The sequence below is a fragment of the Desmodus rotundus genome, chromosome 11 (assembly GCF_022682495.2).
Source record: "Desmodus rotundus isolate HL8 chromosome 11, HLdesRot8A.1, whole genome shotgun sequence".
Taxonomy (NCBI): Eukaryota; Metazoa; Chordata; class Mammalia; order Chiroptera; family Phyllostomidae; genus Desmodus; species Desmodus rotundus.
In genome coordinates this window covers 18,544,523-18,570,556 of record NC_071397.1, presented here as the reverse complement: position 1 = coordinate 18,570,556, position 26,034 = coordinate 18,544,523, and the positions used below count along the sequence as shown (strand labels likewise).

Sequence of the window (26,034 nt, the reverse complement as noted above, 5' to 3'; positions counted from 1 at the left end):
CTAAATGTGTGAGGTTTGGAACATACATTAGCATAAAGATATGCATAGTGTATCTTTGGAACAAGAGCTAAAATGAAAATAACACCACAGCCTTTTCTGAAGACTCCCAAGGGACAAGTTTTGTTAAAGAAGTTGAGTTCAATAAAGAGTAAGTTCAGCCCACCCAGCTATTCTCCATTTGGACACATTCCCCAGGTAGAGTTTCAGGCCTTACAGAAAGTCTGCCTGCTGACAGACAGGCCCTCTGGCAAAGGGCAAGGATCTCACACTGTAGAAGAGTCTAAAAAAAGGTATTTTCTCCATAGGCACCTGACATAATCTTGTGCTTTTGTAAACTCTTCTTAATCAGTTCAATAAATAGCAGCATCACCCAGGTCAAATCTGCTTTCTTATATTTAGGCAAAGTAACGTTTCCCAAGAAACACACCCATGGAGGTTGAGAGCTTGGGTTTTCTTCCTTCTCACTGCCACACACATTCTTATGAAACTAGTTGCCCCATGGTGGAGAAGCAGGGTCACCCAGGACGAGCCCAAGAGCTTTCGAGGGTCTCCTTACTTGTCTGATTCCTTTGCCTCTTTCATTGCATTCATTCCCATTTGCCTTATTTTTTTCTTCCTAATTTCCTTTTTCATCAAGTAACACTTCCTTTACTTAAGCCATGTTCCCTCTATGAAATCACCCACCTCAATTAATTCATTCAGTTCATTCTTATTACTAAACAATCTAAATCCCCAAATTTATTTGCCATAACTTTGAAACTTCCACCTGCTCAGCAGTTGACATTCCTAAAGCAGATTTTGTGTCTCCTGCTCACTCCCCACCCCCACGGTTGCACAAGTGTCGCAGCAGCCGCGTATCATTCACTTTGATGCCATATTGGCACGGACCTTCCAAAGGCCAATCCCCACTGCTTTCTCCTCCACCATGTTCATTCATTCATCGTTCGGTAAGTATTGATATGAGCACTGACTATGCACCAGGCATTATTCTAGGTCCTTGAAATAAAACAGTGCACTAAACACACAAAAGTCCCTGCCCCCATGAAGCCTCTATTCTAGAGGAAGGAGACAGACAATACAATAGGTGTTACATGTTAGAATTTGATAGTGCTGAGAAAAAAACATAAGCAAGGAAGATGGATAGGGAGTACCAGAAAGTAAGAGTAAAATAGATTTAAATAGATTGGACAGGGAAGACTTCCTTGAGGGTGACTTTTAAGAAGAGGCTTGAGGAAACTGAGGGAATACACTATGCATATATCTACACCCCAGGAAAAGGGGACAGCAAAAGCCAAATACAGAGATGGGAAGGAGCGAGGCCTGTGGGGCTGAGGATGAGTGATCCTGAGAATGAGCCACAGCCGATGAGACAACAGTGCTTGAGAATGAGGCCAGATTATCAGAGCCCTGCCGGACACTAGGACTTTGGCTTTTATTCCGAGTGAGATGGGAAACTATTGGGACATTAGGAGCAAAGCAGTAACATGATTTCACTATGCTTCTTTTGTAGGGATCATTCTGGTTGTTATATTAGGAACAGAAAACAGGAAATGATAAAACAGGAATGAATAAAGTGATTACTTGCAGTGGGGAAGGGAAGGAAAAAGCAGGAAGGAGTTTTGACTTTTGAAATCATGTTAAAGTTTTACATGTTTACAAAGACAAAATTAAATCAACAATAATGGAGAGGATCCTAAAAGTGAATGTAAACAGAAACAAATTTATCAGAGATAAAATTGAAATGTCACTGCACAAGAAAAACAAAAGAAATTGATACAAGGACGTTTAATATCTCCTTATAGATTATGTATTAATTCCAAAGGTGACCGCCTTAATCGAGTGTTCATTAGCTTCAACCTTAAATGAACACACTGAAATCATGTGCCTTCTGATATGATATGATAAGAATATATCACTTAAATAATATTTCATGGCAGTCAAAAGATAATAACCTGAATCTAATCATGAGGAAACAAGCAAAAATCTCCAAGAGTAAAGAGCTACAAAGTAAAATATTCTGCACTCTTCAAAATGTTAATATCAGGAAAGACAGAGAAAAGATGAGAAACTATATTAAAAAAACAAAAGATGAGAAACTATATAAAGAAAACCCAAAAGACATGATATGTAAATATAACACATGATCGTGGATTGCACTCCTTATTGAAAAGAAATAACGCTATCACAGATAATACAGGGTAAGGCAGAGTAGTTTTACAGTTGTTCATATGGAAAATACAATAATTCATAAATAATAATACAGGAATAAACTCTGTGTTTCACATACTCACAACTGTAAACCTACTTTTTTGGCCCCACCCTGTATTATAATGGGCAGTGTTCTAATTTGCACTAGTCCAGAAAAGAAAGGATGAGTTTGAGATCAGGGTAGTAACTATGAAGACAATTAATATAGAGCCCATGTTAGAGAACAGTATTGCATCAGCGCTAAATTTCCTAAATTTAATAACTGTCATGTGCTTATATAAGAAAACTATCTTATACTTAGAAAATTCATGCTGAAGTATGAGAAATGAAATGTCATGATGTCCACAGCTTACTCTCAATTGGTTCAAGAAAAATGACTGATCGATAGATAGGTGATAGATACAGAGATATAAAGCAAATGTGACAAAATGTTAAATAACTGGTGAACCTAGATAAAGGATTTCTGCTTTTCATTGTCCTATTCTTAAAACTCCTCTGTGATATTTTTGTGTGAAATATCAAAACTCCACTTTGATGTTTTTAATATTAAATCACATGTAAAAATATGAAAAGAATATGTATATTCAAACATTTTAGTACAAAATACACTTATGTCAGTTCTAGTAAATCACAAATATCAATGATCAAACTGCTATAATGAATCCTTTGTTAGCCTGAAGCAAAAACACAATGAAACTATTGCTTTATTTTAGATGTACAGACAATTATTGGGCAATAGACACTAATCATATTGGCTTATTTAAACTGATTTGTTCTGACAAGATGTCTTGGGAAAGGCTGGGGGTGGGGGGAGTCTTAAACTTTGCAAGAGAATAAAAGTTTACACTTAAAAAATAAAACAATAGACCAGCAATTTTCAACCTTTTTCATATCATGGAACACATAAAATAATTACTAAATTCTGTGGCACACCAAAAAATATATTTTTTGCTGATCTGACAAAAAATAGGTATAATTTTTATTCATTTGTGCCAGGAGGTTATTGTTGTTAGCTATTGTTATTTTTTAATTTGACAAACTAAGAGAAAAGAGGTCAGTGCCCCTGACTAAATAGTCAGGTATTGCATATTTTAAAACTTCTTGGGGCACACCGGTTTAAAATCACTGCAATACACCATAGGGTAACATGGGTGGAAGCAAAAAAAGTGAAAAGAAAGGATTAATTTTGCCCTAAATCCAGGCAAGATAAGATTAGTTTAGGACCAAGATAGTATCTGTGGAGGAAGTAGGAATTTGGGAGACTGAATGTGTTTTGAGGGGAGACACAGTGATGTTAATGGACTGGCTGTGGGATCTGAGAGATGACAGGAGCTGATGATACTTCCAAAGTTTTGGATCTGAGCAAATAGAAAGATCAAGTACATTTAGCTGAAAAAGGGAAAACTGTAAATAATCTCTTTTATTTTTTTTAATTTTTCTATTGTTGTTCAAGTACGGTTGTCTCCATTTCCCCCACCACCACCCTTCCCTTCCCCACCCACCCCCACCTCCCACCCTCAATCCTACCCACCTTGGCTTTGTCCGTGGGTCCTTTATACATGCTCCTTGATGACTCTGCCCCTTCCCCAATGCCCCATTACTCCCTCCCTCTTCCCCTCTGGTTACTGTCAATTTGTTCTTTATTTCCATGTCTCTGGTTATACTTTGCTCAATTGTTTGTTTTGTTGATTAGGTTCCACTTATAGGTGAGGTCATGTGGTATTTGTCTTTCACTGCCTGGCTTATTTCATTTAGCATAATGCTCTCCAGTTCCATCCATGCTGTTGCAAAGGGTAGGAGCTCCTTCTTTCTTTCTGCTGCATAGTATTCCATTGTGCAAATGTACCATAGTTTTGTGATGCACTCATTTACTGATGGGCACTTAGGTTGCTTCCAGCACTTGGCTATTGTAAATTGTGCTGCTATGAACACTGGGATGCATAGTGGAATTTCCTCAGAAACTTAAAAATGGAACTGCCTTTTGACCCTGCAATTCCACTGCTGGAATTATACCCTAAGAATCCTGAAACACCAACTCAAAAGAACCTGTGCACCCCTACGTTCATAGCAGCACAATTTTCAATAGCCAAGTGCTGAAAAAAGCCTAAGTGCCCACCAGTAAATGAGTGCATCACAAAACTATGGTACTTTTACACAATGGAATACTACATAGCAGAAAGAAAGAAGGAGCTCCTACCCTTTGCAACAGCATGGATGGAACTGGAGAGCATTATGCTAAATGAAATAAGCCAGGCAGTGAAAGACAAATACCATATGATCTCACCTATAAGTGGAACCTAATCAACAAAACAAACAATTGAGCAAAGTATAACCAGAGACATTGAAATAAAGAACAAATTGACAGTAACCAGAGGGGAAGAGGGAGGGAATAATGGGGCATTGGGGAAGGGGCAGGGTCATCAAAGAGCATGTATAAAGGACCCATGGACAAAGCCAAAGTGGGTAGGATCGAGGGTGGGAGGTGGAGAGTTGTGGGGGGGAATGGAGATACCTGTACTTGAAAAATAAATAAATAAATAAAGTTTGAGATTGAATTATGTCACCTACCAAGGAGTAACTGTAGGTAGAAAATAAATGAACAAACATATAAAAGTGGTAAATCTGAGGAGGGAAAAGGCCAAAACACACGTGTACACACAAAAACAGCCAGTAGGTTAGTTTATCTAAGACTTAGGACACATGAATCCGAGCAGTAGAAGTTCCAGCTGCATATGATGTGTCCAGGAAGAATACGGACAGTTTGGAATGCTGCCTTGGAAATTTATACTTCATTTATTCAGTGGTAGGTTTCCATGAGGGCCTTAAAGAAGATATTTGTTCCTTTCATTTATTGTTACAACAAGTACTTTAGCACCTGTTTTTATCATCTTATTTGTTAATACTTTCTCATTTGTTTTTTGTTTCCTGTGTTTTATAGTTTATATATTTTTCCCTTTATTTCATTATTTCTGATAACTTGGAAGTTATGATATTGTCTGTTTTAACTTCCATTACTGGGTAACTATATACTTTATATTCACCTGCTAAAGCAAATATATTTTAATCCACAACATGGAAGTGAAATTGTATCTAGAGACCAATTCTAACATAAAAAATGAGAAAGGTCTTGAATCTTTTATTTTTTCCCACTTACCTATGCATACCTTACAAAATACAGATCTGTATATTCTGGTACTGTATCATTCCAATGTATTATAGTTATTTCTTAAAATCATATATCTTTTGCATTAAAAAATTGTTATTTAATATTGGGTTTCATAATCACAGTTAATTTAATAATTTAGATATATTTAAATTTTAAAAATACTCATACCACTCAATTCCTATCATAGATTCCACAGAAGTTTTTGATTTTAACTCTTTGATTACTTGAATTATACTTTTTAGTAAATTTTTCAGGGAATATGTGTGATATATGTTCCTACTCCTTGAATCATTGAGAATGTTCATTAAGATATGAAACACATATATATAAATAAAAATATAAATAGAGATTTCATTTAGAAACATTCTATGTGTGAATTAAAAAGAAATAGATTTGAGACACACTAATGCCACTAGCAAAAGAAATTATTTTAGAAATAATAATGTTGAGGTGGCAACTGGAAATGTACGCCTAGAATTCAGGAGAAGCGATAGTAGTAAATGTAGACTTAGAAGTCACCAACATGAAGGAGAATGAAGTTTAATAAGCTATGAGACTGCCCGGGGTGGGAAAAAGAAGCCTTGAGATGGGCTGAATCCTGGAGACATGAATAAGAAAATGAGCACGAATACGCGCCATGTAAGGACAGCTGGAAGAGATTACACACAGTGAGCTCTTCACGGGAACAGATCGGCACTTGGCAAGGTGAGGGCTTCTCACAGGACACCACACAGCTGTCCCTGTAAAGCTGCTCAGATTCACCCTGCTGGGCCTTCTTTAGCTATCGATTCCTTTTGTTGACCAGTATGCTACCTTCAAATGAGAAACCTGCCCTCTTCAAATACCCCCATAGAATTTTGACATGATCAGAGATGGTGATAATAATTATGAGATTATAATACACGTGAAATTAGAAGCTATACTTCTCTAGAACTAAAGTCTTAATATATGTTTTAAAAATAGTTACATAACTCCTCCCAAGGACATACATCAAGCCAATGATAGATCTACAACTCGAATCTGGATCTCTCTGACTCCATGGCACCGTGATCTTAACCACTCTCCTACAATGCTTCTCAGAGATTTGCCTCTCTCCGGGATGCCACTGGGAATAGCAGCCAGTTAGAAACTGTGAGGCTGGAATCAGGATAGAGGACTAGGGTGGAGATGTTACTCTCAAATATACTGGGCCATGTCCCTCAGTAATCCATGTAAGGGACACCCATTTAGAGCTATGCCTTAACCAAGGATGAAAATTCTCCCATGAATGCATTGCTAGTGAAAAGCCATCTACAAGACAAGTGCAGTGGATTAGAAATCAGACCCATGCATGCTATTGGGTCTTCCAAGAAGTGGGTGCTTGCTATAGAATCTGAACACATTTCTAGAATAACTTCCAACATCTTTAAAAACCTTCAAGTCTTAGCATATATAACTTTGAGACAAAAAATAAATGAGGCAGAAAAAATTGATAGAAATTCACAATTGCTGAATTTCTGGAATAAAAATTCTCTATCCAACTGCTCTTTCGACTGTGAGATAAAAAGACCTTTACAACAACCAGGACATATTGGAAACAGTTACAGCTGAAAAGGCAATAAAAATGTACTAATCTTCCCAATTTGAGGAATTCTGGAAGAAAAAAAATGACCACATTTCAAGGCAAAGAGTACTTTTCTCTCTTACTAACCCAAATTAAAAAAAAAAAAAAATTCCGGTTCTTACACGTGCACATCGCCACCTGCTAGGAAGTGGAGAAAAACAATCAAATCACTCTGGAATGCCTTCATGGCGGATTAGATAAATCCTCCCTTCCCTGTTTCATTTCACTTACATCTGGGTAATGTGACCCGGATGGCATGAGCAATGCCTCACAAATAAAAGCTGCAGGAACATTCAGTACCCATTTATTAGTCCATCATCATAGACTTGACACACCCAACTGTAAATGTAATTATGTACAGCACCATAAATAGCCACCTTATCTCCAGGCACCACTGTGAATAATTCTTAGTTTCAAAGGACACTATAGAGGGGGTGGGAACAGGTAATAAAACTTTAAAAATTGAATGCTAGGTTTCACCTGAAGAGTATAGAAATGTTTGGGTGCCAGGTTAGGAAAGAAAAGGGAGGGTGGGGGAGAGATGGAGGTGAGAGAGGTAGAGGGGGAGAGGGAGAGAATGAAGTTCAAGGAAGGAGAAAGGTGGAAATGTGAGAATTGTGGCTTCTGTATTTTGTAATCCTAATGCATAACTGAAAATATGTTAAGAAGTTAAAATTGCATTTGAAATGTATTTCAAGAACAAATTACCCATATTATGATACATTTTTACAGTCCCGAGTTCCTCCTACTTAAAATTTTTAAAAATTTAAAAATATATATATCCTCAAATTTAGTCTTAAAAACAGTTTCATCTTAAATGGAAAGCAGTTCTACAAATTCATGACTCCCACTGCAACCCACAATTTACTTAAATTGTTTCTCATTATATAAAGTTTTACTACAAATCAACTTTTCCTTGAGCTGTTCAAAATTGAGCAATCATCAGTCCACCACTAACTTCACTTCTATAACCTCCTGCCACTATAAAAAGTCCCATCAACGAAAACATAACTACTGTGATGTAAAGCAAGAAACAAAGACAAAATGCAGCTATTGTTGAGGTCAAAAGTATGTGACATAGTGACAATAACAAGGAATTGCACTAACAATTCCAGAGAACTCACAGTACATTCAAATCCAAGGTGCCAGCTGCACACGGAGCCTGGTGCCACATGTCTATCTAGGAGATGTCAAGGAAGCAGTGCTTGTAACGACAGAGTCGGTGTCAGCCAATAGACCTCATTAGCAAACACTTGCCTGTGTCAGCTGCTGATATTGATAAGCTTCAAAGATGACAAAGCATTGTACAATTATGCCTCCTTCCTCCCTGCTTCCCCAACAGCTCTCGACTAGAAATAGCAGTGCATCTGTTATTTCAATCCCATCTGAATATATTAACCTATCTTGACCTTAGAAGTGTTCTAAGAGAAACTCTGCCCGGAAATTGAGGGAAGCCCTATTTTGAAGTTTAATCAAAGGACCTAATATGACTTGGTTGCAAAGTGTCACTCTTTCAAGTGGTATGTATACATACAAATACATATGTATATACCACATGACTAAAATTGACCAAAATGCTTTCGAATTGAACGTTTCTGTTTTAAAAAAAAAGCCAAGGCCAGTGTAGAAAGGTCACAGGTTCAATTCCCCATCAGGGCACACGCCTAGGTTGTGGATTCACTCTCCACCTTCCCCAGACCCCCATTGGGGCATGTATGAAAGGCAATCTATAATGTTTCTCTCTTACATCTTTGTTGCTCTCTCTCTCTTCTTCCCTCCCCGTCCTTCTAATATCAATAAGCATTTACAATAGCATCTGTTAAATTAAGTAGCCCTCTCAAGTCAATTCAAGCAATTTTGCTCAGTGTCATCTTTGTACCAAGGATTAAGAAAATAAAAATGAAAAAGTCTGTACCTGCTCTCACTTGAATTCATAGCCTTATAAGAGAAAGAGATAGTCCTGGCAGTGTGGCTTAGTGGGTTGAGGGCCAGCCTGCACTCCAAAGGGTTGCCAGTTCAATTCCCAGTCAGGGCAAATGCCTGGGTTGCAGGCCAGGTCCCCAGGAGAGGGTACACAAAAGGCAAGCACACATTGATGTTCTCTCCCTCTTGTTCTCCTTCCCTTCCCTTCTCTCTAAAAATAAATAAATAAAATCCTTAAAAAGAGAGAGAAAAAGAAATAGACAAACACAAAGTATTACACAATGAGTTAACTGCTATGTTAATCCACAGAACGAAAAAATGCAACACTAATTCATAGATGGAGAGAAGATATTCACAGTAAATGTTTTGAAAAAATCTGTATAAGGAACAATTATTTGCAGCTGACATGATACTGTATATAGAGAACCCTAAAGATTCCACCAAAAAACTACTAGAACTGACAAATGAATTCAGTAAAGTAAAAGGATACAAAATAAATATCCATAAATCCATTGATTTTGATGCACCCATAATGAACTACCAGAAAGGGAAACTAAAAAAAATTCCCATTTAGAATTGCATAAAAAAATAAAACACCTAGGAATAAATTTAATCAAGGAGTTAAAAAGCCTATACTCAGAAAATTATAAGACACTGAAGAAAGAAATTGAAGAAGATACAAATAAATGGGAGCATATAGTATATTCATGCATAGGAAAAATCAACATCATTAAAGTGTCCATACTACCCAAGCAACCTACCGATTCAACACAATTCCTATCAAGAAACCAAAGGCATATTTCACCAAACTGGAACAACCATTCCAAAAATTTATATGGAACCACAAAAGATGCCAAATATCCTCAGCCACCCTGAGAAAGAAGACAAAACATTGGAGGATGCACACTATATAATATTAAACTATACCAAAAGGCAATAATAATCAGAGGAGCATGGTACTGGCATAAAAACAGACATATAGATCAGCAGAACAGAAGACAGAGCCCAGAAATAAACCCACATATTTACGGTCAATTAATATTTGATAAAGGAGACAAGAACATACAATGGGATAAAGATAGTATACTCAATAAATGGTGTTAGGAAAATTGGACAGATACATGTAAAAAATAAAATTAGACCACTCTTTTATTCCAAACACAAGAATAACCTCAAAATTGATTAAATACTTAAATGTTAGAGTTGAAGCCACAAAAATCCTAAAAGAAAACATAGGCAGTCAAATCTCTGACATCTCTCTTAGCAATATTTTTTTCTGATATGTCTTCTCAAAAAGACATATCAGAAAACAAAAGAAAAAATAAACAAATGGGACTACATCAAACTGAATAGTTTTTGCACAGCAAAGGAAACCATCAACAAAATGAAAAGACAACCCACTGAATGAGAGAACATACTCATCAATGATACATCTGATAAAGGGTGAATATCCAGAATCTATAAGGAACTTAGAAAACTCAACACCAAAAAAACAAACAACCTAGTTAAAAACTGGACTAAGGACCTGAATAGACACTTCTCCAAAGAGGATATAGAGATGGCAAATAGATATATGAAAACATGGTCAATGTCACTACTTATCAGAAAAATGAAAATCAAAACCACAATGAGATATCACCTCACACCTGTCAGAATGGCCATCAGCAATAAATCAACAACAGGTGTTGGTGAGGATGTGGAATAAAGAGAACCTCATGCCCTATTGTGGGAATGCAGACTGGTGCAGCCACTGTGCAAAACAGTATGGAGTAACCTCAAAAAATGTAAAATGCAACTGCTTTATGGCCCAGTGATTCCACTTCTTGGAATACATCCAAAAAAAGCCCCAAAACACCAAATCAAAAAGTATATGCACCCCATGTTTATTGAAGCATTATTTACAATAACCAAGATTTGGAAGCAGCCCAAGTGCCCATCAGTAGAACAGCAGATAAAACGCTACAGCACATTTATACAATGAAATACTACTCAGCCATAAAAAAGAAGGAACTCTTACCTTTTGCACCAGCCTGGATGGACCTGGAGACTATTATGCTAAGTGAAATAAGCCAATCAGAGAAAGAAAAATACCACAGAACTTTACTTATGTGTAGCATCTGATGAGCAAAATGAGTGAACAGGGTGGAGGCAGACTCACGGGTCTGGAGAGCAGACTGGTGGCTGTTAGAGGGGAGTAGAGTTGAGGGCTGGGTGAAAACAGCGAAGGGATTAAGCAAAAAATAAAAATTAAAAAACTCATAGATGCAGAACATATATATAGTGCTCTCCAAGCTGATTTTTTAAATAAATGGAATAATTACCAAATTATAAAAGAAGAAAATACAAAGAATAAGAAACATAAGTGACAAAAACAAAGCATGAAAAAATATGCAGTCTTAATTGCAGTCAGAAAAATGCAAATTAAACCCATAATAAAATATTCTTTCTTACCCACCAAATTGGCAATACTATATGCCGGCAAGGATAGGGAGCAACAGGTAATGTCACGTATAGCTGAATGGATAGTGAACTGGTAAATCCACTTCGGAGAGCAATTTGGCAACATCCCAAAAAAAGGAAAGCACAGGTATGCTCTTTGACTTGACAATCCCATCCCTGGGCATATACCCTAGAGAAACGCCTGTACCTGACCCAAGAAATCATGTACATGAACATTTTATGAATGATTCACATCAGAGGAAAAGAGCACAGCAATAGGAAATAATCTAAAGCCCTGTCAATTGAAGAATAAATGAATACACTATTATATATTTATCCAGTGAAATAGTACAAAGCAATAAAATAACTAACCTAGAATAACTACCATGATATAACTTGCATTATTATTTTTATTTTTTAAATATTTTATTTATTTTTATTTTTAGAGAGAGGGGAAGAGAGGGAGAGAAAGATCACTGTGTGAGACAAACATTGACCGGTTGCATCTCCCCAGCCAGGGACCTGACTGCCTGACCAGGAATCAAACTGGTGACCTTTTGGCTCGCAGGGCGATGCCCAGTCCACTGAGCCACACCAGTCAGGGCACATATTACTTCTAAAAATCTAAAACCAACTACATATAATTTTATAGATTAAATGTAGTGTTAACATAAAATGTTCATGAAAATTATTATGAACACTAAATGCAAGATAGTAAACCCTGGGCAAGAATGAGAAAACTAATATAGAAAGGGATAAACAAAACATTTCAACTGACATCGAAAGTTCATTTCTCTCTGTCATGTAGCAAAACCATGAATCTTAGAATATAGCTCCTTTAAAACTCTATGAGGTCAGAATGAGGAAGATCAGGGAAAAGGGGGCATAAAAAAGGAATAAATGTTCTTTTACTCACAAGAATGACTGGTGATGAAGGAAGTCTTCTCCATAGGTAATTGGCCTGATGCAAATTAAAGAAAAAGTGTACTTGCAAAGTTTCTTCTGATTCTTTGCATCGCCAACATATATACATGTATATGTACATGCACATATACACACATATGTTCATGGTATATATTTATGATAGCTATAACCTACAAAAATGTTTCTCTAGCAAAAATTTACATGTAGGTATATATAAATATAGATATAGATAGATTTTTAAAGGTTAATAAAGGGGCTTACCTTGACTTGGTTGTACAAGTCAGAAATAAATATATAAAAAATAAGAGGTTTTTTCCTGAGAAAGTCGAAGGGCCCGGGAAGGCCCGGGTGAAGAGGCAATTAAAGAGTTTCCTAGGTACACCACGTGATAATGTAAGAACATTTGGTCAGCTTTAGAGTCCAAGGAAGCAAAGGCAGTTGGGTTGAGGGTGTGCCAGCGCTCTACAGTGAGAAGAGGGATCACGTAGAAGTCTTGGGGAGCGCACATGGGTTAGCAATTCCAGCCAGGAAGGCGGCCAGGGCCCAAGTGGGAAAGCCCTCGGCTGGGGATGGCAGAGATACGGCTGTGAACAGGGTGTCTAGTGCCCAACCTCAAGTCACTTCCCAACCCGTGTTACACTGTGGAATCCACCTCCACTCCCACTCTAACTTTCAGTAAACGTCAACTCCGTGCACCAGTTTTGTGTCAGTGGTGTTTACAGCAAGGCAGAAGGAGGGACAATGCTAACATGAGGACAAACAATGCAAAGAAGAAATGTGACAGCTACAGGGATGGTTAGGGACCCATGAAAGGGGGAATGGGGAGAAGAGGTCATGGGAAACTGAGATGACACGCTTTGGGTGAAACTTTTCAAATAGTTTGGGCACCTCGGACTTCTCACAATACAGGGAAGGAGAATCAAGCCAGTTTATTTGGAAATTAACTGTAAAGGTAACATTTCAGAGCTGAAGTGCTTTAAAATATCTAAGACATCTTAGCTTCTGTATTTATCATACATGTATAAGTATATCTACAACAGGCTAGACCAATAAGCCCCAAAATGTTTACAGTGGTTTTCTCTGTGTAATGAGTATTGATGAGTACTAGTTTCTCTCTTTCTTTCTCCCCCACATCCTTCTTCTTCCTCTCTCTCTCATCCCTAATTTCCAAATAACACACCACAAAGCTTAAAACTAAACAACAAAAACAGATATATTGTTAAAATACAGAGTAAACTCACTCATTTTAAAATTTTCCTGCCCAACATGAATTTTAAAAAACATACCCTTGACAGTAAAAGCATTTCCCCACATTTGCATTAAAAAGGTGTTTAGGAGTAAACACTAAACTATGCAATTTCACCAATGAAACATTAAGCATTGTCTACTGGAAACCTCCACACTTTTAAATTTTAGTAGTAGCCAATATAAAACAGTATTTGGCAAAAACTTTGTTTACTGAAACACACTTCAATATGCTAGAATATGCAACTGAATTTAAACTTCAGATAAACACCAACAAAGTTTTTAGTATAATTACATCCCAACAAATATTTAGGATGAATAATTTTTAGTATAAGTATGTCCCTAATATTTTATGCAACTTAAACTAATACTTACACTAAGATAATTATTTGTTGTTCATCTGAAATTCAAATTGCCCTGGGAGTCCTGCATTTCTCGTTGCTAAATCTGGCAACGCAATTTTCAAGCCTTATCGGAGACTGTAAAAAATGCTAGAGAACTACTTTGACTACTTACTTACTACCTGTGTGGAATTTCATAAGCGCAGATTTTTAGGGAGAAAATAGAGAAAATGAATCGATTACAAATCCATTTTCAAACACTGTTAACCTAACTTGTGAACGTTGGAAGCAGTAGGCATCTCCAAGCCCTCACCACGATACAGCAAAGAACCTCCTGCCTGTCAGGAGTGGTAATGGAGCCAGTTGAAACATTTCTGCCAAAATAATAGTGGGTCACGTTGGCATATATCGAATTCAGGTCACTGTTCCACTTTTCTGCTAAACTGCTGAGTGAAAATGAGAACAAACTGGACCACAGCAAAGTGGATTCCAGATCTAGAAAACTGTTGATTTTTACCTGCATGTAAAGCTATTTTCTCATTAATGGAAAAACACTCCATATTTTTCAACGATGGTTTAAATAATCCAACTATATGTCTGGCAAGAACACATATGTCACAAGCCATGTGTTCTGAAGATAAATGCTCTTGACTGAACTCCATCCATCTGCTTCTTTAAAGCGTTTGCGTCCTCGCAGACGTTGTAAATACTGTGCCGCGATCAGTGAGTGTTCTGAGCTTATGGGTGACTGGCCCCACCTTTTCCGTCAGGGTGCGTTGCCCTTTCCTGACTCCTTAGGAGGACACGCGGTCTCCCACTGCTACGGGGGTGTGCTTTTAAAAGCCCCTTGCCCTTTTTAATTTTTTAAGGAGAAGTTAAGTTTGGTATGCTTTTCAAGCAAGATCACACCTGCTAATTACTTGGTATATGGAAGCTTTTAATATAGTCTACTTTTTATAGAAATTATCTAAATCAGGGGTCTGCAACTGAGGTCCACAGACCAGTTCTGGCCTGCCACCCATTTTGGAAAATAAACTTTTATTGGAACACAGCCACGCTCATTCATTTCTATGTTGTCCTCTGTTACAACCACGGAGTCAAATAGTTACCTCCCACAGAGACTAAAATATTGACTATCTGGCCCTTTACACAAAGGACTGTCATCCTCTTGTCTAAATAGACATTTACTAGTCAAGGGGACCGTCCTTCCTCTGGAACTGATTTGGATTTAATTAGGATAGTATGCCCACTTTGACAATTCAGGCTTTGCACAGTGGAGAGACTAAAGTCTAAGGCGCTGTCAATAAAAATGTAAACACCATTGTAGAAGTGCCCAGCGAAGCAACAGGAAGAGTAAATCTGGTGAACAGGGCTCTCTCCTCACTCAGTCTAACGCAAGAGGCATTCTCACTGGATCATTCAGTTTAGTCCTTTGCTGGTAGATACAAGAGCTAGAAAACAGCTATCCAGCTGCTGTAAGAATCAGGTTAACATCCAGTTCGATTTCCTTCTCCTTTTATCTTTTTAAAACTAAAAATGCATCAAGTTCTAGCCTCTGGCAAATCCCACCCTCACCCCCAGAAAAACACGGTCCTGAATGGAGCCTAGAAACAATACCAAGCAGACCCTGTGGTCAATGGGTGCACTTTCGTTTGGGGATTATAGGAGATGCACATTTTTCATACAGGGCTGTTTAAGACAAAATTATATTGAGGCTCTGATCTTGGCAGTGCCTGCAGAACACTATGCAAAATTTACTCTTTGAAGCCTGGAAAAAAAAAAAAACACCGGGAGAAAATCTATTGGACTGCAATCAATTTCCAGCAGGAAACCTTGCAAACATTGGCTACAGACGTGCCTCATCTCAAAAAGCATGGGTATTACATTGCATTTCTATTAATTAAATCCTACTTGCAGTGCCCTAGAGATGATTTCCCCCAGAAACGTGGTCAAGTAGCCTTTCCAAATTATAGGTCCAAACTCACATGGTTGAGAAAGGGAGGGCAGAGAAGGCACCAAACGCTGCTTCGGCACAGCCCAGAGACATCAGCCTGGTTTAGACTGGGTAATCGGACACCTGAGCACACATTGCCCATGGCTTTTAGTTAGATTTATACTTGTTTGGGGTGGCTTTGGGAAAGCTAAGGGAGATTACAGGGAGGGGCCTTGAGTTTCCCACCCTAAACCACCCATTGGTCCATCCATTGATTACAAGATCAGGGGTGGGGTGGAGCGGTAAGGAGGGGGCCTGGAGAGGGGTCCGGGCTTCCCCAGAGAGATCAGCCTGCATCTGATGCTCACCAGAGCAGCAGGCTTCCGTAGGCTGAAAGAGCAGTGAAATAATCACCTTATTACTGAAAAATATTCTTTTTTTTTAATTTTTATTGTTATTCAATTACAGTTGTATGCCTTTTCTTTATTAAGATCCCAGTGAACTTCTTTCTGCCCTTTGTGCCATTTGTCAATTAAGAAAAGAAAATGGTTCTCTAATGATAAGATAATACATATTCACACCCACTCTTTTAAGTGCAGTGAAACTTCAGTGGCAAAGGCAAGCCTCAGGGTAGCTTTGTGGGATGACCTCGGGGGCATTACCTGGCAGACTCCAAAGAAGAACCTGTGAGGCAGCAGCTTTGGTGCTGGGTGCCCAGAGCTTGTTGAAAGACCTGCCTTGGTGGCCCGGGAGACCAGGAGGCCATAAGTAATAAAAGAGAAACCGGCTTTTTGTGAGATATCTCTAAAGTGATATCTTGCATCCTGATTACAGACCCACATAAGCAGTGGTCAAAAAAATAGCACTTTCACTTTGGAAAACACTTACAGTCTGGAAACATGGATGATGGAATCTCTAAATATTACGGTTACTAACAGTAATCAGTAATATTTATTGAGTAGGTATGTGCTAGGCAAGGTGGTAGGGATTTTCAACATTTATCAAACTCACAATAACAACCCTATTTATAAGTATTGCACACTTAAAAGCTCATTTAAAGAATTTGATCAAATTGGTGAAAGTTCTGATGTCACTATTAAAATTCAACAAGCCAAACACAAATTCTTCAAAAGGAAGGACATACAAGCATAAATCACCTTGGATAAAAATTCAGTAAGAGGCACACAAGCATCTCTCTGATTACTATGCTGAGACTCAGGACTATTTTTTCTCAGATATAGCAGCTGTACTTTTGAAAACGAAGAAGTTAGAAAATTTGAAGTTTATGAGCAAATTCAAGAATTTCTTTCTATAAAATAAGTTCCATTTATTAGCTATTTACTGTGTACCAGGTATTTTACATCTAGTGATTCTAATCCCTCACAGGCTCCATGTTAGTTTGTTGACAAGGAAACTGCATACTTGCCTCAAGCACCATAACTAACAAATGTCACACTTGGGCTTTAAACTCAAGATTGATGTCCCCAAGGTTAGACTCATTCTCTGATGCCACTCTGCTCCCCGCTGCGCATGCTGAAGTGGGAACACTGGAACAGAGACACACCCATTAATTTGCATAAATAAAACCAAAGCCAGGCTATTTCCACTCATGTGCAAACCTTCTCAAACTAAAATACCAAAATTAGGAACCCTTCAGGAAGACAACTGGACAAAGATACCTGCACTGTGATCGAAAGGTATTTGTTTTTTAATTGAGAAGATGAGAACCAGCAACAACAGAAAAACATGTTATGGCTTTGATTTCATTTTTTCCCAAGAAAAGAAAAGCAATGCCATGTCCACTCACCTTCCAAACTAAGTCTGAAGGCTTGTGGCGATTAGCAACAGAATTCTCCCATTCCAATTCAATTCACACATCTGCAAAGTGTAGCCAGACCCAGAGGTAAGCACTCAGCACTACTATAAAATCAATTACATTTTCCACCTATCACAGCAGGCACTTACTGGGAGCCATTTATCAATAGTGCTGCAAAACAAACAAATTAAAAAAGCACTTAACTTGAAACTAACAAGGTAGCAAACCTGGTGGAAATTTAGTTTTTAAAACTGTTTAAAAAATTACTTAAGAAAATGTGCTCAACAGCAAAAACAATGGCTGAAAGGAAAATTGATGACAAAAAAAAACTTAGTTTGGTTTTGCACAGATTAAAAATGTGAATTTGTAAATAGTATTCCATTTGTTGCTAGCGTGTAAAAATTTTTCATAATTATGGAGTTTGTATCTGATAGGAAGCCTAAAATTTAGGTAATTAAATCTAAGTTTCAATTGAGATTGGATGTACCTCCAGTTAGTTGTCTTTGCTGGAGGAATTTAAATTTCACAATCTCAGGAAAATTTGAGATTCAAATTATATTAGTTGTAACAGAGATTAATAGTTTTACATCTGTAGCCGGTCCTCTAAGCCAGTGGCTCACAGTCTGTTCCTAGACCAACAACGGCACCATCTGAGAATTTGTTAGAATTCTCAAGCCCTCCCGAGACTGGCTAAATCAGGAACTCTGGAGGTGGGACTCAGCAATCTATGTTTCAACAAGCTTTCAGAAAATTCTAAAATTTGAAAACCACTACTCTAGGGCCCATGAACTCAGGGTTCTGGTTTACAAGAATTTGGTTAAAATATGTGCAATTAGGACTAAGCGAAGGAAAGGTGAACCACAATAATTCTCGACTTACATAAACTGAAAGTTTGCTTGCAAACTCTTTTGCGTTGTTTTTCTATAAGAATATAGTAAAATGCACTGAAATTCTCAGTAAAATTCACAGAGCCAATTTAACTTCTCAAATTGGAACAATCATACTAAAAATACAATTGAATGGGTATTGAAATGTCCTTGCAGAAGCCACTATGGAAAACTGAAAACATAAATGGTAGTAGTCAAGGTGTGTGAGGAAGGGCCAACTTACCACCGTAAAAAGGCCCTCCGAGTCCCACTTCCCTAGCCCACCTATCCGCATTTCTGGGCTGACCCCACTGGAAGAAGAGGAGGGTGCAGTCTGGAAGTCTGGCAAGGTCGCAGAGGAGCAGGCAGAGGGTGAGTTCCCAGGCAGGAAAAGGGTGGGGGCGCTGACTGCAGCATTGGAACTCTGATAACATTGGGCAAGGCTGAGGGAGGGGTGGCCAAAATCCCCAGAAATTTCTAGGCTACTGGCATCCACAAGAAACTGACAAAGTCAACAGCAGCCCCTGAGGGGGAAGAGAAAGAGCAATGCTTGGAAAGCACCTGTTTGCAGCGACAGGCTGGTCATTACTCAGGCATTGGTAAGCAGAGAAGAATGAAGTCAATCACTCACTACGTTTGTATGAAATACTCACAGGAGAGGAGGAGAGCAAGAGTACTTTTCCTGTCAATCAGACAAGACATTGTTTCTGCTCTGCTTACGACTTCTGCAGAAGTATCGCAGTGCCATTGCAAGGTAAATCACAGCACGCTTCCAGCAGCAGAATCCTAGGGAGCTCCAGAAAACAACTACTAATGGACTCTACTGTAAGCAGTGCCTCGTTTCATTTGCAATGTGGAAGAGTTCAGGTAGCTCAAGCCAAAAAGACAAATGCCTAAATTACAACACATGTCTCAAGAACTGAGACTGTTTTTAAAATAAACATATCCTTATGAACTTTATCTACCAAAAATTTACCTTGGGAAGTTCATATGTTTATTTAAGGTCTCTGCCATTCCTGAAGATATATTTTAAATCTCTCTTAGAATTAATTTAAAAACTAATTTATTTTTTAAAAACTGGCTTTATGGCCTTAAAGTTACACATTTAAAAAAAAAATCCTGAGCAGGTTGACTTATCATGACTTTTTGACTCTTTCTAAAAATAAAATCTGCTATTGAAGGAAAGTGATTTGTCATGCACTCAGAAGATGAGGAAAATTGTTCCCAACAAAGTTTCTAGAATTAGAACTAGTATCAAATATGATTATAGTCTATGGAGGTGACAACTTGGTTAGAGACAGCATTCCCGCGTGTTTGAGCTTGTCATGTCTGTTAAAACAGTTACCACTACTACAGCACCGTGTGTACATCCCCGTAAAAGAAGGCCATGCAGTGCTTGAAATTTCAGTATTATGAACTTATTTTCTCTTCCCCTGTAGGTCTTATTTTAAAACACAAATACCTAGTAGAGAAGTAACACATTAAGTCCCCTACCGTTTAAACAGATCGATGGTTGCCAACCGCTTTGGGGGAAAGGGGAGGGGGTAGGCAAAATGGGTGAGGAGGGTCAAAAAACTTCCAGTAATAAAAGAAGTAAGTCATGGGTGTGTAACGTATAGCATAGGGACTATAGTTAATGATACTGCATTGCAGATTTGAAAATTGCTACGAGAATAGGTCTTCAAAGTCCTCATCACCGGATTATGTGTGGTGACGGATGTTAACTAGAGTTGTAGTGGTGATCACTTCACAATGTATACAAATGCAAATATTAAATCATTATGTTTTACACCTGAAACTAACATGTTATATCTCAATTACACCTTAATTTTTAAAAAGGATTTTTAAAGTCAGATACAAATTATAGCAGTGATTCTTAATGCAATCTAAGCTAGTCATCTTAATTCTCTCCAAAAAGTTTACCACATGGGACTCAAGCGATCCATCATGGGAAAATTTTACATTATGCTTTCATTAATTTCTAACTGAAATTTAATATTTCCTTTGATTATGAATGTGATCAATCAACCTTTATAAAATTAGCACTATCTGTGACTCTGATACATATAAAATAATAGACTTTTTAAGCATTGTAAGTGTTGCAATATAGCAAAATCATGTCACTACTGTGAAATTATAATAGTTATTGACCCATCTCCAAATTTTGTTATTTAATGAAGAAGCACATATTACTATGTCACAATTTTTTAAAATATGTTGATGCTTCAATTTCAATACAAGTGGTTTCCTTTAATGTGCGTTATTTTATATTATTCATGTAAAAGCTATACGCTGAAAGGGAGCCACCAGCTTCCTCAAACTGACAAAAGGATGCAGGGCTCAACAAAGATTAGGAATCCCTGCCTCACATAATGAGTTCATTTATTATATTTGTTTTTCTCTGGCCAGGGCAGCAAAAGATTGCAGACATACTAGGTGTGGAAAAGGCTCCTCAAGGTTAGGAAGTAAATTTTGCATGTAATACGTATCACATGCCATGCCTTTTCCAGAAACAGAAGCAATAACATTGTCCTAGAGGCACATTACATAAGCGGTCCCCTTCAAACTCATTAGCTGGATATACCTAATATATCTCTGTGACCTAAACGTTAGCAGAGAATCTCTGCTTAAAGCAATCTAGTTGAACAATTTGCTCTCATCTAGGATAACTGTGGAGAAGGTGGGAAAGAAATGGAAAATCTGACATTATATCAAGCTGAGCTAGTCTCAGCGTGGTACTAAGTACCTGAAAAACACCTGGAGAAACAATAGAAATGGTGAGTGAGGCATGGAGACCGACTTAGGGGATAATTGGATAGCTGTGTCTTGGTAAAATAGTAAGCAATTGTGCATAGATGTCAGGAATGGTCCCTCCCTTAACTATACGTATAACACTAAAAAGTCAAAGCAATCATTTGGTGTGGTTTACCTCTAAAAGTAACAGGGAGGGGGGAAATGAAATAATATGAGGAAGTATAAAGTAAGCACGTTGTCACAAAGATAAAAAATGCTCAGCCAAAAAAAAAAAAAAAAAAGATAGTTGAGTAAGCCAAAAACTTTGCACTGAACCATTTTGCATTTTGCTAGGATTTTTTCACAACTTTCCAAAGAATTATATTAATGAAACAATATGGTCCCAAAAAGAGATGAGATCTATAGTCTAAGCTTACTCTGTGGTTCAGTCTATTATGCTTGAAATAAAAATAATGCTGATTTGATCTTTTTTATAAAAGCCATATATTCTTAAATTTTTGAGTATTTTATTTAATTTTGAAACCAAAAGCATTATTTTCATTGTCGAGCAATTGTAAAGGTCTCCACCTGGACTGTGTGTACGTAAATATACTTGTTCTGTTTGTTATCTTTAATCAACCCAATGAGAAGGAAAAGATAACAGTCACTGAATAATCTTGAAATTATCTCAAGAAAAAACAAACCCATGATAGGGCAAAAGTAGGTTTATGGTAGTTGGTATGCAAAATAATGCAATAATTAATAAATAATAATACAAGAGTAAACTCTTTCACATACTCATAACTGTAACCATACTTTTCTCCCACTCTGCGTATCTCTTAGTTCTAATAAGTAAATAAAATGGTAGAGAAGAATAAAATAAACCTTAAGTGAAATCGCGACCTCCAGGCTGCAGATCTGGAGGCACAGTGAAGGCTTTTCAGACACCGGAGCACTGTTGGATGTGAAGTGACTCAGAGGTGTTCCTCTATTAGTCAGGGCAATCAACACTAGCTGGGGTAACAAGCACCACCGAAATCTCTATAGGTGATGGTAGAAATGTAGAGGACGTCTGCAATATTGTCCTCTTCTCTCAGATGTTTCCCCACTTCCAACCCCCTCTAACACTCTAACTACTCTGGGAGTTGACACGTTTCTTCGTTGTCCCTCCACATGGCAATGAAGTAGGCAAAGCACACCCAACCCACAGGATTTAATCACAGAGACAGATGGTGGAGGATGGACAGTGGGGGCTCTAGACAAAGATAAACCCAGAAGCAAATCCTGGCTGTGAGATTTATTAGCTGGTGAATTTAAGCAAGTCACCTAACTCTTTAAGCTTCAATTATATCGTGTATCATATAAAAATTATAATATTCCCATCTCAAAGAGTTGTTACGAGAACAAAGTTAAAAAGTCACTTACAGGGCTTAAGATTGCTTCTGATAGAATGTGTTCCCTTACTTCATTAGACCATGTTCAGCATTAACATTTGACTTTAACTGGACCAACAAGAACTTTCTTCTTTTAAGTTGGGGGATGAATTGTTATAGCCCAACCCCCCATGAATGGCAGGGTTGGCAGGGTTTTAAGTCACAAAATACAGGAGACCTTGATGTTCCATCCACATGACAACCCCAGTCTGTGATGGCAAAGAAAGGGGGGGGGAAGGAAGGAAGGAAGGAAGGAAGGAAGGGAGGGAGGGAGGGAGGGAGGGAGGGAGGGAGGGAGGGAGGGAGGGTGACAGGAAGAAAGAACTAGTGCTGAGTGCCCAGGAAATAACCTGGCTACTGGAAATCCCAGCTTCAAATATCCCTGAGGGCCTGTGCAGTCCCAGCTCAGCTGAGATCTGGATTGTCAACTTTGGCTTGGATATGTGAGTCAATAAAATACTGTTCTGGCCTAAACTATATAAAGTTTCGTTCCTATCACACCGGTCTGATTACTACAATGAAGGTATTCGAGGTTTTGTGGCATCCCAGGTTTCCTCAGTCTCTGCCTACAACGTTCAAGGTATAGGCCATGGGCAGGACAGTTTTTAACTTTGAGACTTGAATATTAAAACACAGAACTCATCTCAGGTGATTAGTCCCTGGACCTAAGAAAATCTCAAAATGCAGATTGCCTGTTTAGAAGAAAACAGTAAAATTTAGCTTAATGGAAAAAGTTTAGCTTAATGGATCAAATATAATTCTAAAAAGTGAGTTGTAATAAGCTGATGATTTTAAAGAATAGAAATTGTATGCCTATTTCTAAGGAATCTGCTACTTTAGGAATTCTGTAGAAGCTGTTGAAGATTAATTAAGTTATGATTCTAAGAGAAAGAATTAAAGTACCAATTTTACATTTTCCTCTTTGTTTTATTTCTAACCTAACTCTATTTTATTGAACTCGCTGGGCATTTAATGTAATGACAATTATTAAATGGTACATCAAAGTAAATTTCTTCTATCAATTTTGGTATATTTGATTTATTCAGCGACAACTACATACTATATGTTGAATTAATCTTAGTGTCATACTAAAGATCAAATGCCAACTCATGAATTGTTAAATAATTCATACGTTGTTTTCCCATTAATCTCAACCTCCCTCTTCCCCAGAAGAGATTATGCATTGATAAATAAATGTCTTCAGTAAATTACAGCATGTTTGCTTTCCACCGAGATGTTGGACTTTCATGTTTTTCAAATATTTTCAGGTACTAATGTCACTGATAAAGGCCAAAAACTTATGTAATTAGATTTGAAAGCAAGTCTCACTGTCCTTACAATGGAAATAAGCATAGTACTTAACTCCCACACTTTTTTGGATGAGACATCAGTTTGTAATTAGCATTATATTGGTTTGTGGTCATGCGGTAGCTCCCTTATTTCACTACCATGTCACTGAAGGCTTATGGTGTGGTTTTTTACTATTTTGTAGATGTAACAGCACTGTGACTCCATGCTTTGGAAATAAAAGAGATTTCACAAGTGTTTGATGAAGTAACAAATTACCTGCCAAACCAATCTATTTCTTATTGAATTAGAATATTAAATGCTTGGAGAAAATCTACTGTCTTTACTCAGTCAGATCTATCTAAATTCTACTTACACTGGCCTCCCTAAATAAACAAGTTTTTTAATAAATATGTGTTTACTGATTTGAGAGAGAGAGAGAGAGAGACATTGATGTGAGAGAGAAACATCAATTTGTTGTCCCCCCATACGCACCCTGACCAGGAATCAAACCTGCAGATTAGGTATGTGCCCTGACCAGAAATCGAACTCCCAACCTTTTGTTGTAGGGGATGAAGCTCCAACCAACTGAGCCACACAGGCCAGGGTCCTGAGTAAGCAAATTTTGCACTGCTATATGCTGTGGTAAAAATACCAGAGAAAGTCCTCTTGCCTCAAAGATTCAGAAGGTTGTGCCTACGTGTGCACATACATACACACTTATAGTGCACAGAATTTCTTCCGAAGTGAGGGGAAAAGGTCACCAGTCACTCCTACCTCAGTTTGAGCTAGTCAAATTATTTCTTTCCTGAAACATCAGGAATTAGGATGGTGGGGGTTTATGAGTCAAATAATGTGTGCATATTTAATGTTGACAGAAATAGAAATGTGCTTATTATTTTTAGAGGGACACCTGGCTGTGTGTGTACCTGCATTCTCATACATAAAAGTGTCCATGCCTTTGACCCAGTACATAGGAATGGTTGTGCCTTTGACTTAATAATACAAATTTGGAATCTGTTCTAAATAAATAATGTGAAAATTAAAAAAAAAGACCAAACATATTTATAACAGCATTTAAGAGGAAAATATAAAAACAACCCAAATAGTCAATAATAGGAAAGTTATTCAAGATGTATATAGAAGTCCGATGAGTGATTCTACAGCTGAGATAAATGTAGAAAGAATACAGAAGATTGTGTTGAATGGAAAAAATACAATTAAAAAATTATCTAACCTTTTGATTACAACTATATACAATTCCAATTGTATGAAAACTGGAAAGATTGTGAAAAAATTACACATACAGTTATCATAATCAGCAATCCACTTTTCTATCATTGAAAAATTATTTAAATAAGTAAAAACTATTACATTTACAAAAAGTTTTATATGAAGGGTGACTAAAATTATATGAAAATTTATATTGACGAGGTGAATCAGAGGTAGCCTGGACTGGCTGTCCCAGGAAGGGTTGGGGCAGCCCCAAAAGGAATAGCTAGAAACCCAAGAGAAAGAAGAGCTATTCAACCCAATATTCAACCCAATTGTTTCAAATGCCTGAATTGTTTCAACCGACCTGCCTGAACCATTCCAGATTTCATGGTCTCACTTGGACTTAATCATAAGTCTCCCTGGTATATTCTTCCTTATAGTTTCTCCAATGCCTCTGTGCAATAGTTAAGAATTTTGTGATTGCTCTTTCCTGGGAAGAAACAATGATTTAGTTAGCATTCCCCCTCGGGGCAATTCCCTTTACACATTTAGCACTTATCTTTGAATACATCGAAATCCTCTTTAAAAGAATAAGAGAATTCTACTCTTGATTCTTTTTTAACTAGAGGTAGTTTTGATGTGATAAAAAGGATTCTTTATAATTTAGTTAACAACCGTAGGAAACACACAAAGAGCACTTACTGGGCTCCATTCTGGGTGTCTACCACAGATCAATTTATTTTAGCCTCACAACAATCATACTCTGTGGGTACATTTATGCTCCTCAAAGACAGATCAAAGAAGTTTATTGCCCAATATTTTACTAGTTTGAGCAGACCAGCATGTATATACCTACCATCTAAAGGAAGAGCTACTCAGGAGAGGGGACTTTGGGGGGACTA

At 37.6% G+C, this 26,034-nt stretch overlaps 1 protein-coding gene across 10 annotated transcripts in view; it reads right to left on the bottom strand.

Annotated features, from left to right (window-relative positions):
- Positions 1-26,034, bottom strand: part of MLIP (muscular LMNA interacting protein) — a 225,113-nt gene that overhangs the window by 147,101 nt on the left and 51,978 nt on the right. For 6 of the 10 annotated variants that reach the window (XM_053914200.2, XM_053914199.2, XM_053914203.2 and 3 more), the window contains exon 2: positions 12,256-12,300. The exons of 2 other annotated variants lie outside the window; for them this stretch is intronic. In XM_053914200.2, coding sequence (XP_053770175.1) covers positions 12,256-12,300 — 45 coding nt within the window. Of the gene's footprint in view, positions 1-3,739; positions 3,817-8,101; positions 8,190-12,255; positions 12,301-26,034 lie in introns of those variants that run through there. 2 more of the 10 variants (XM_053914205.1, XM_053914201.2) reach the window with 2 other exon arrangements.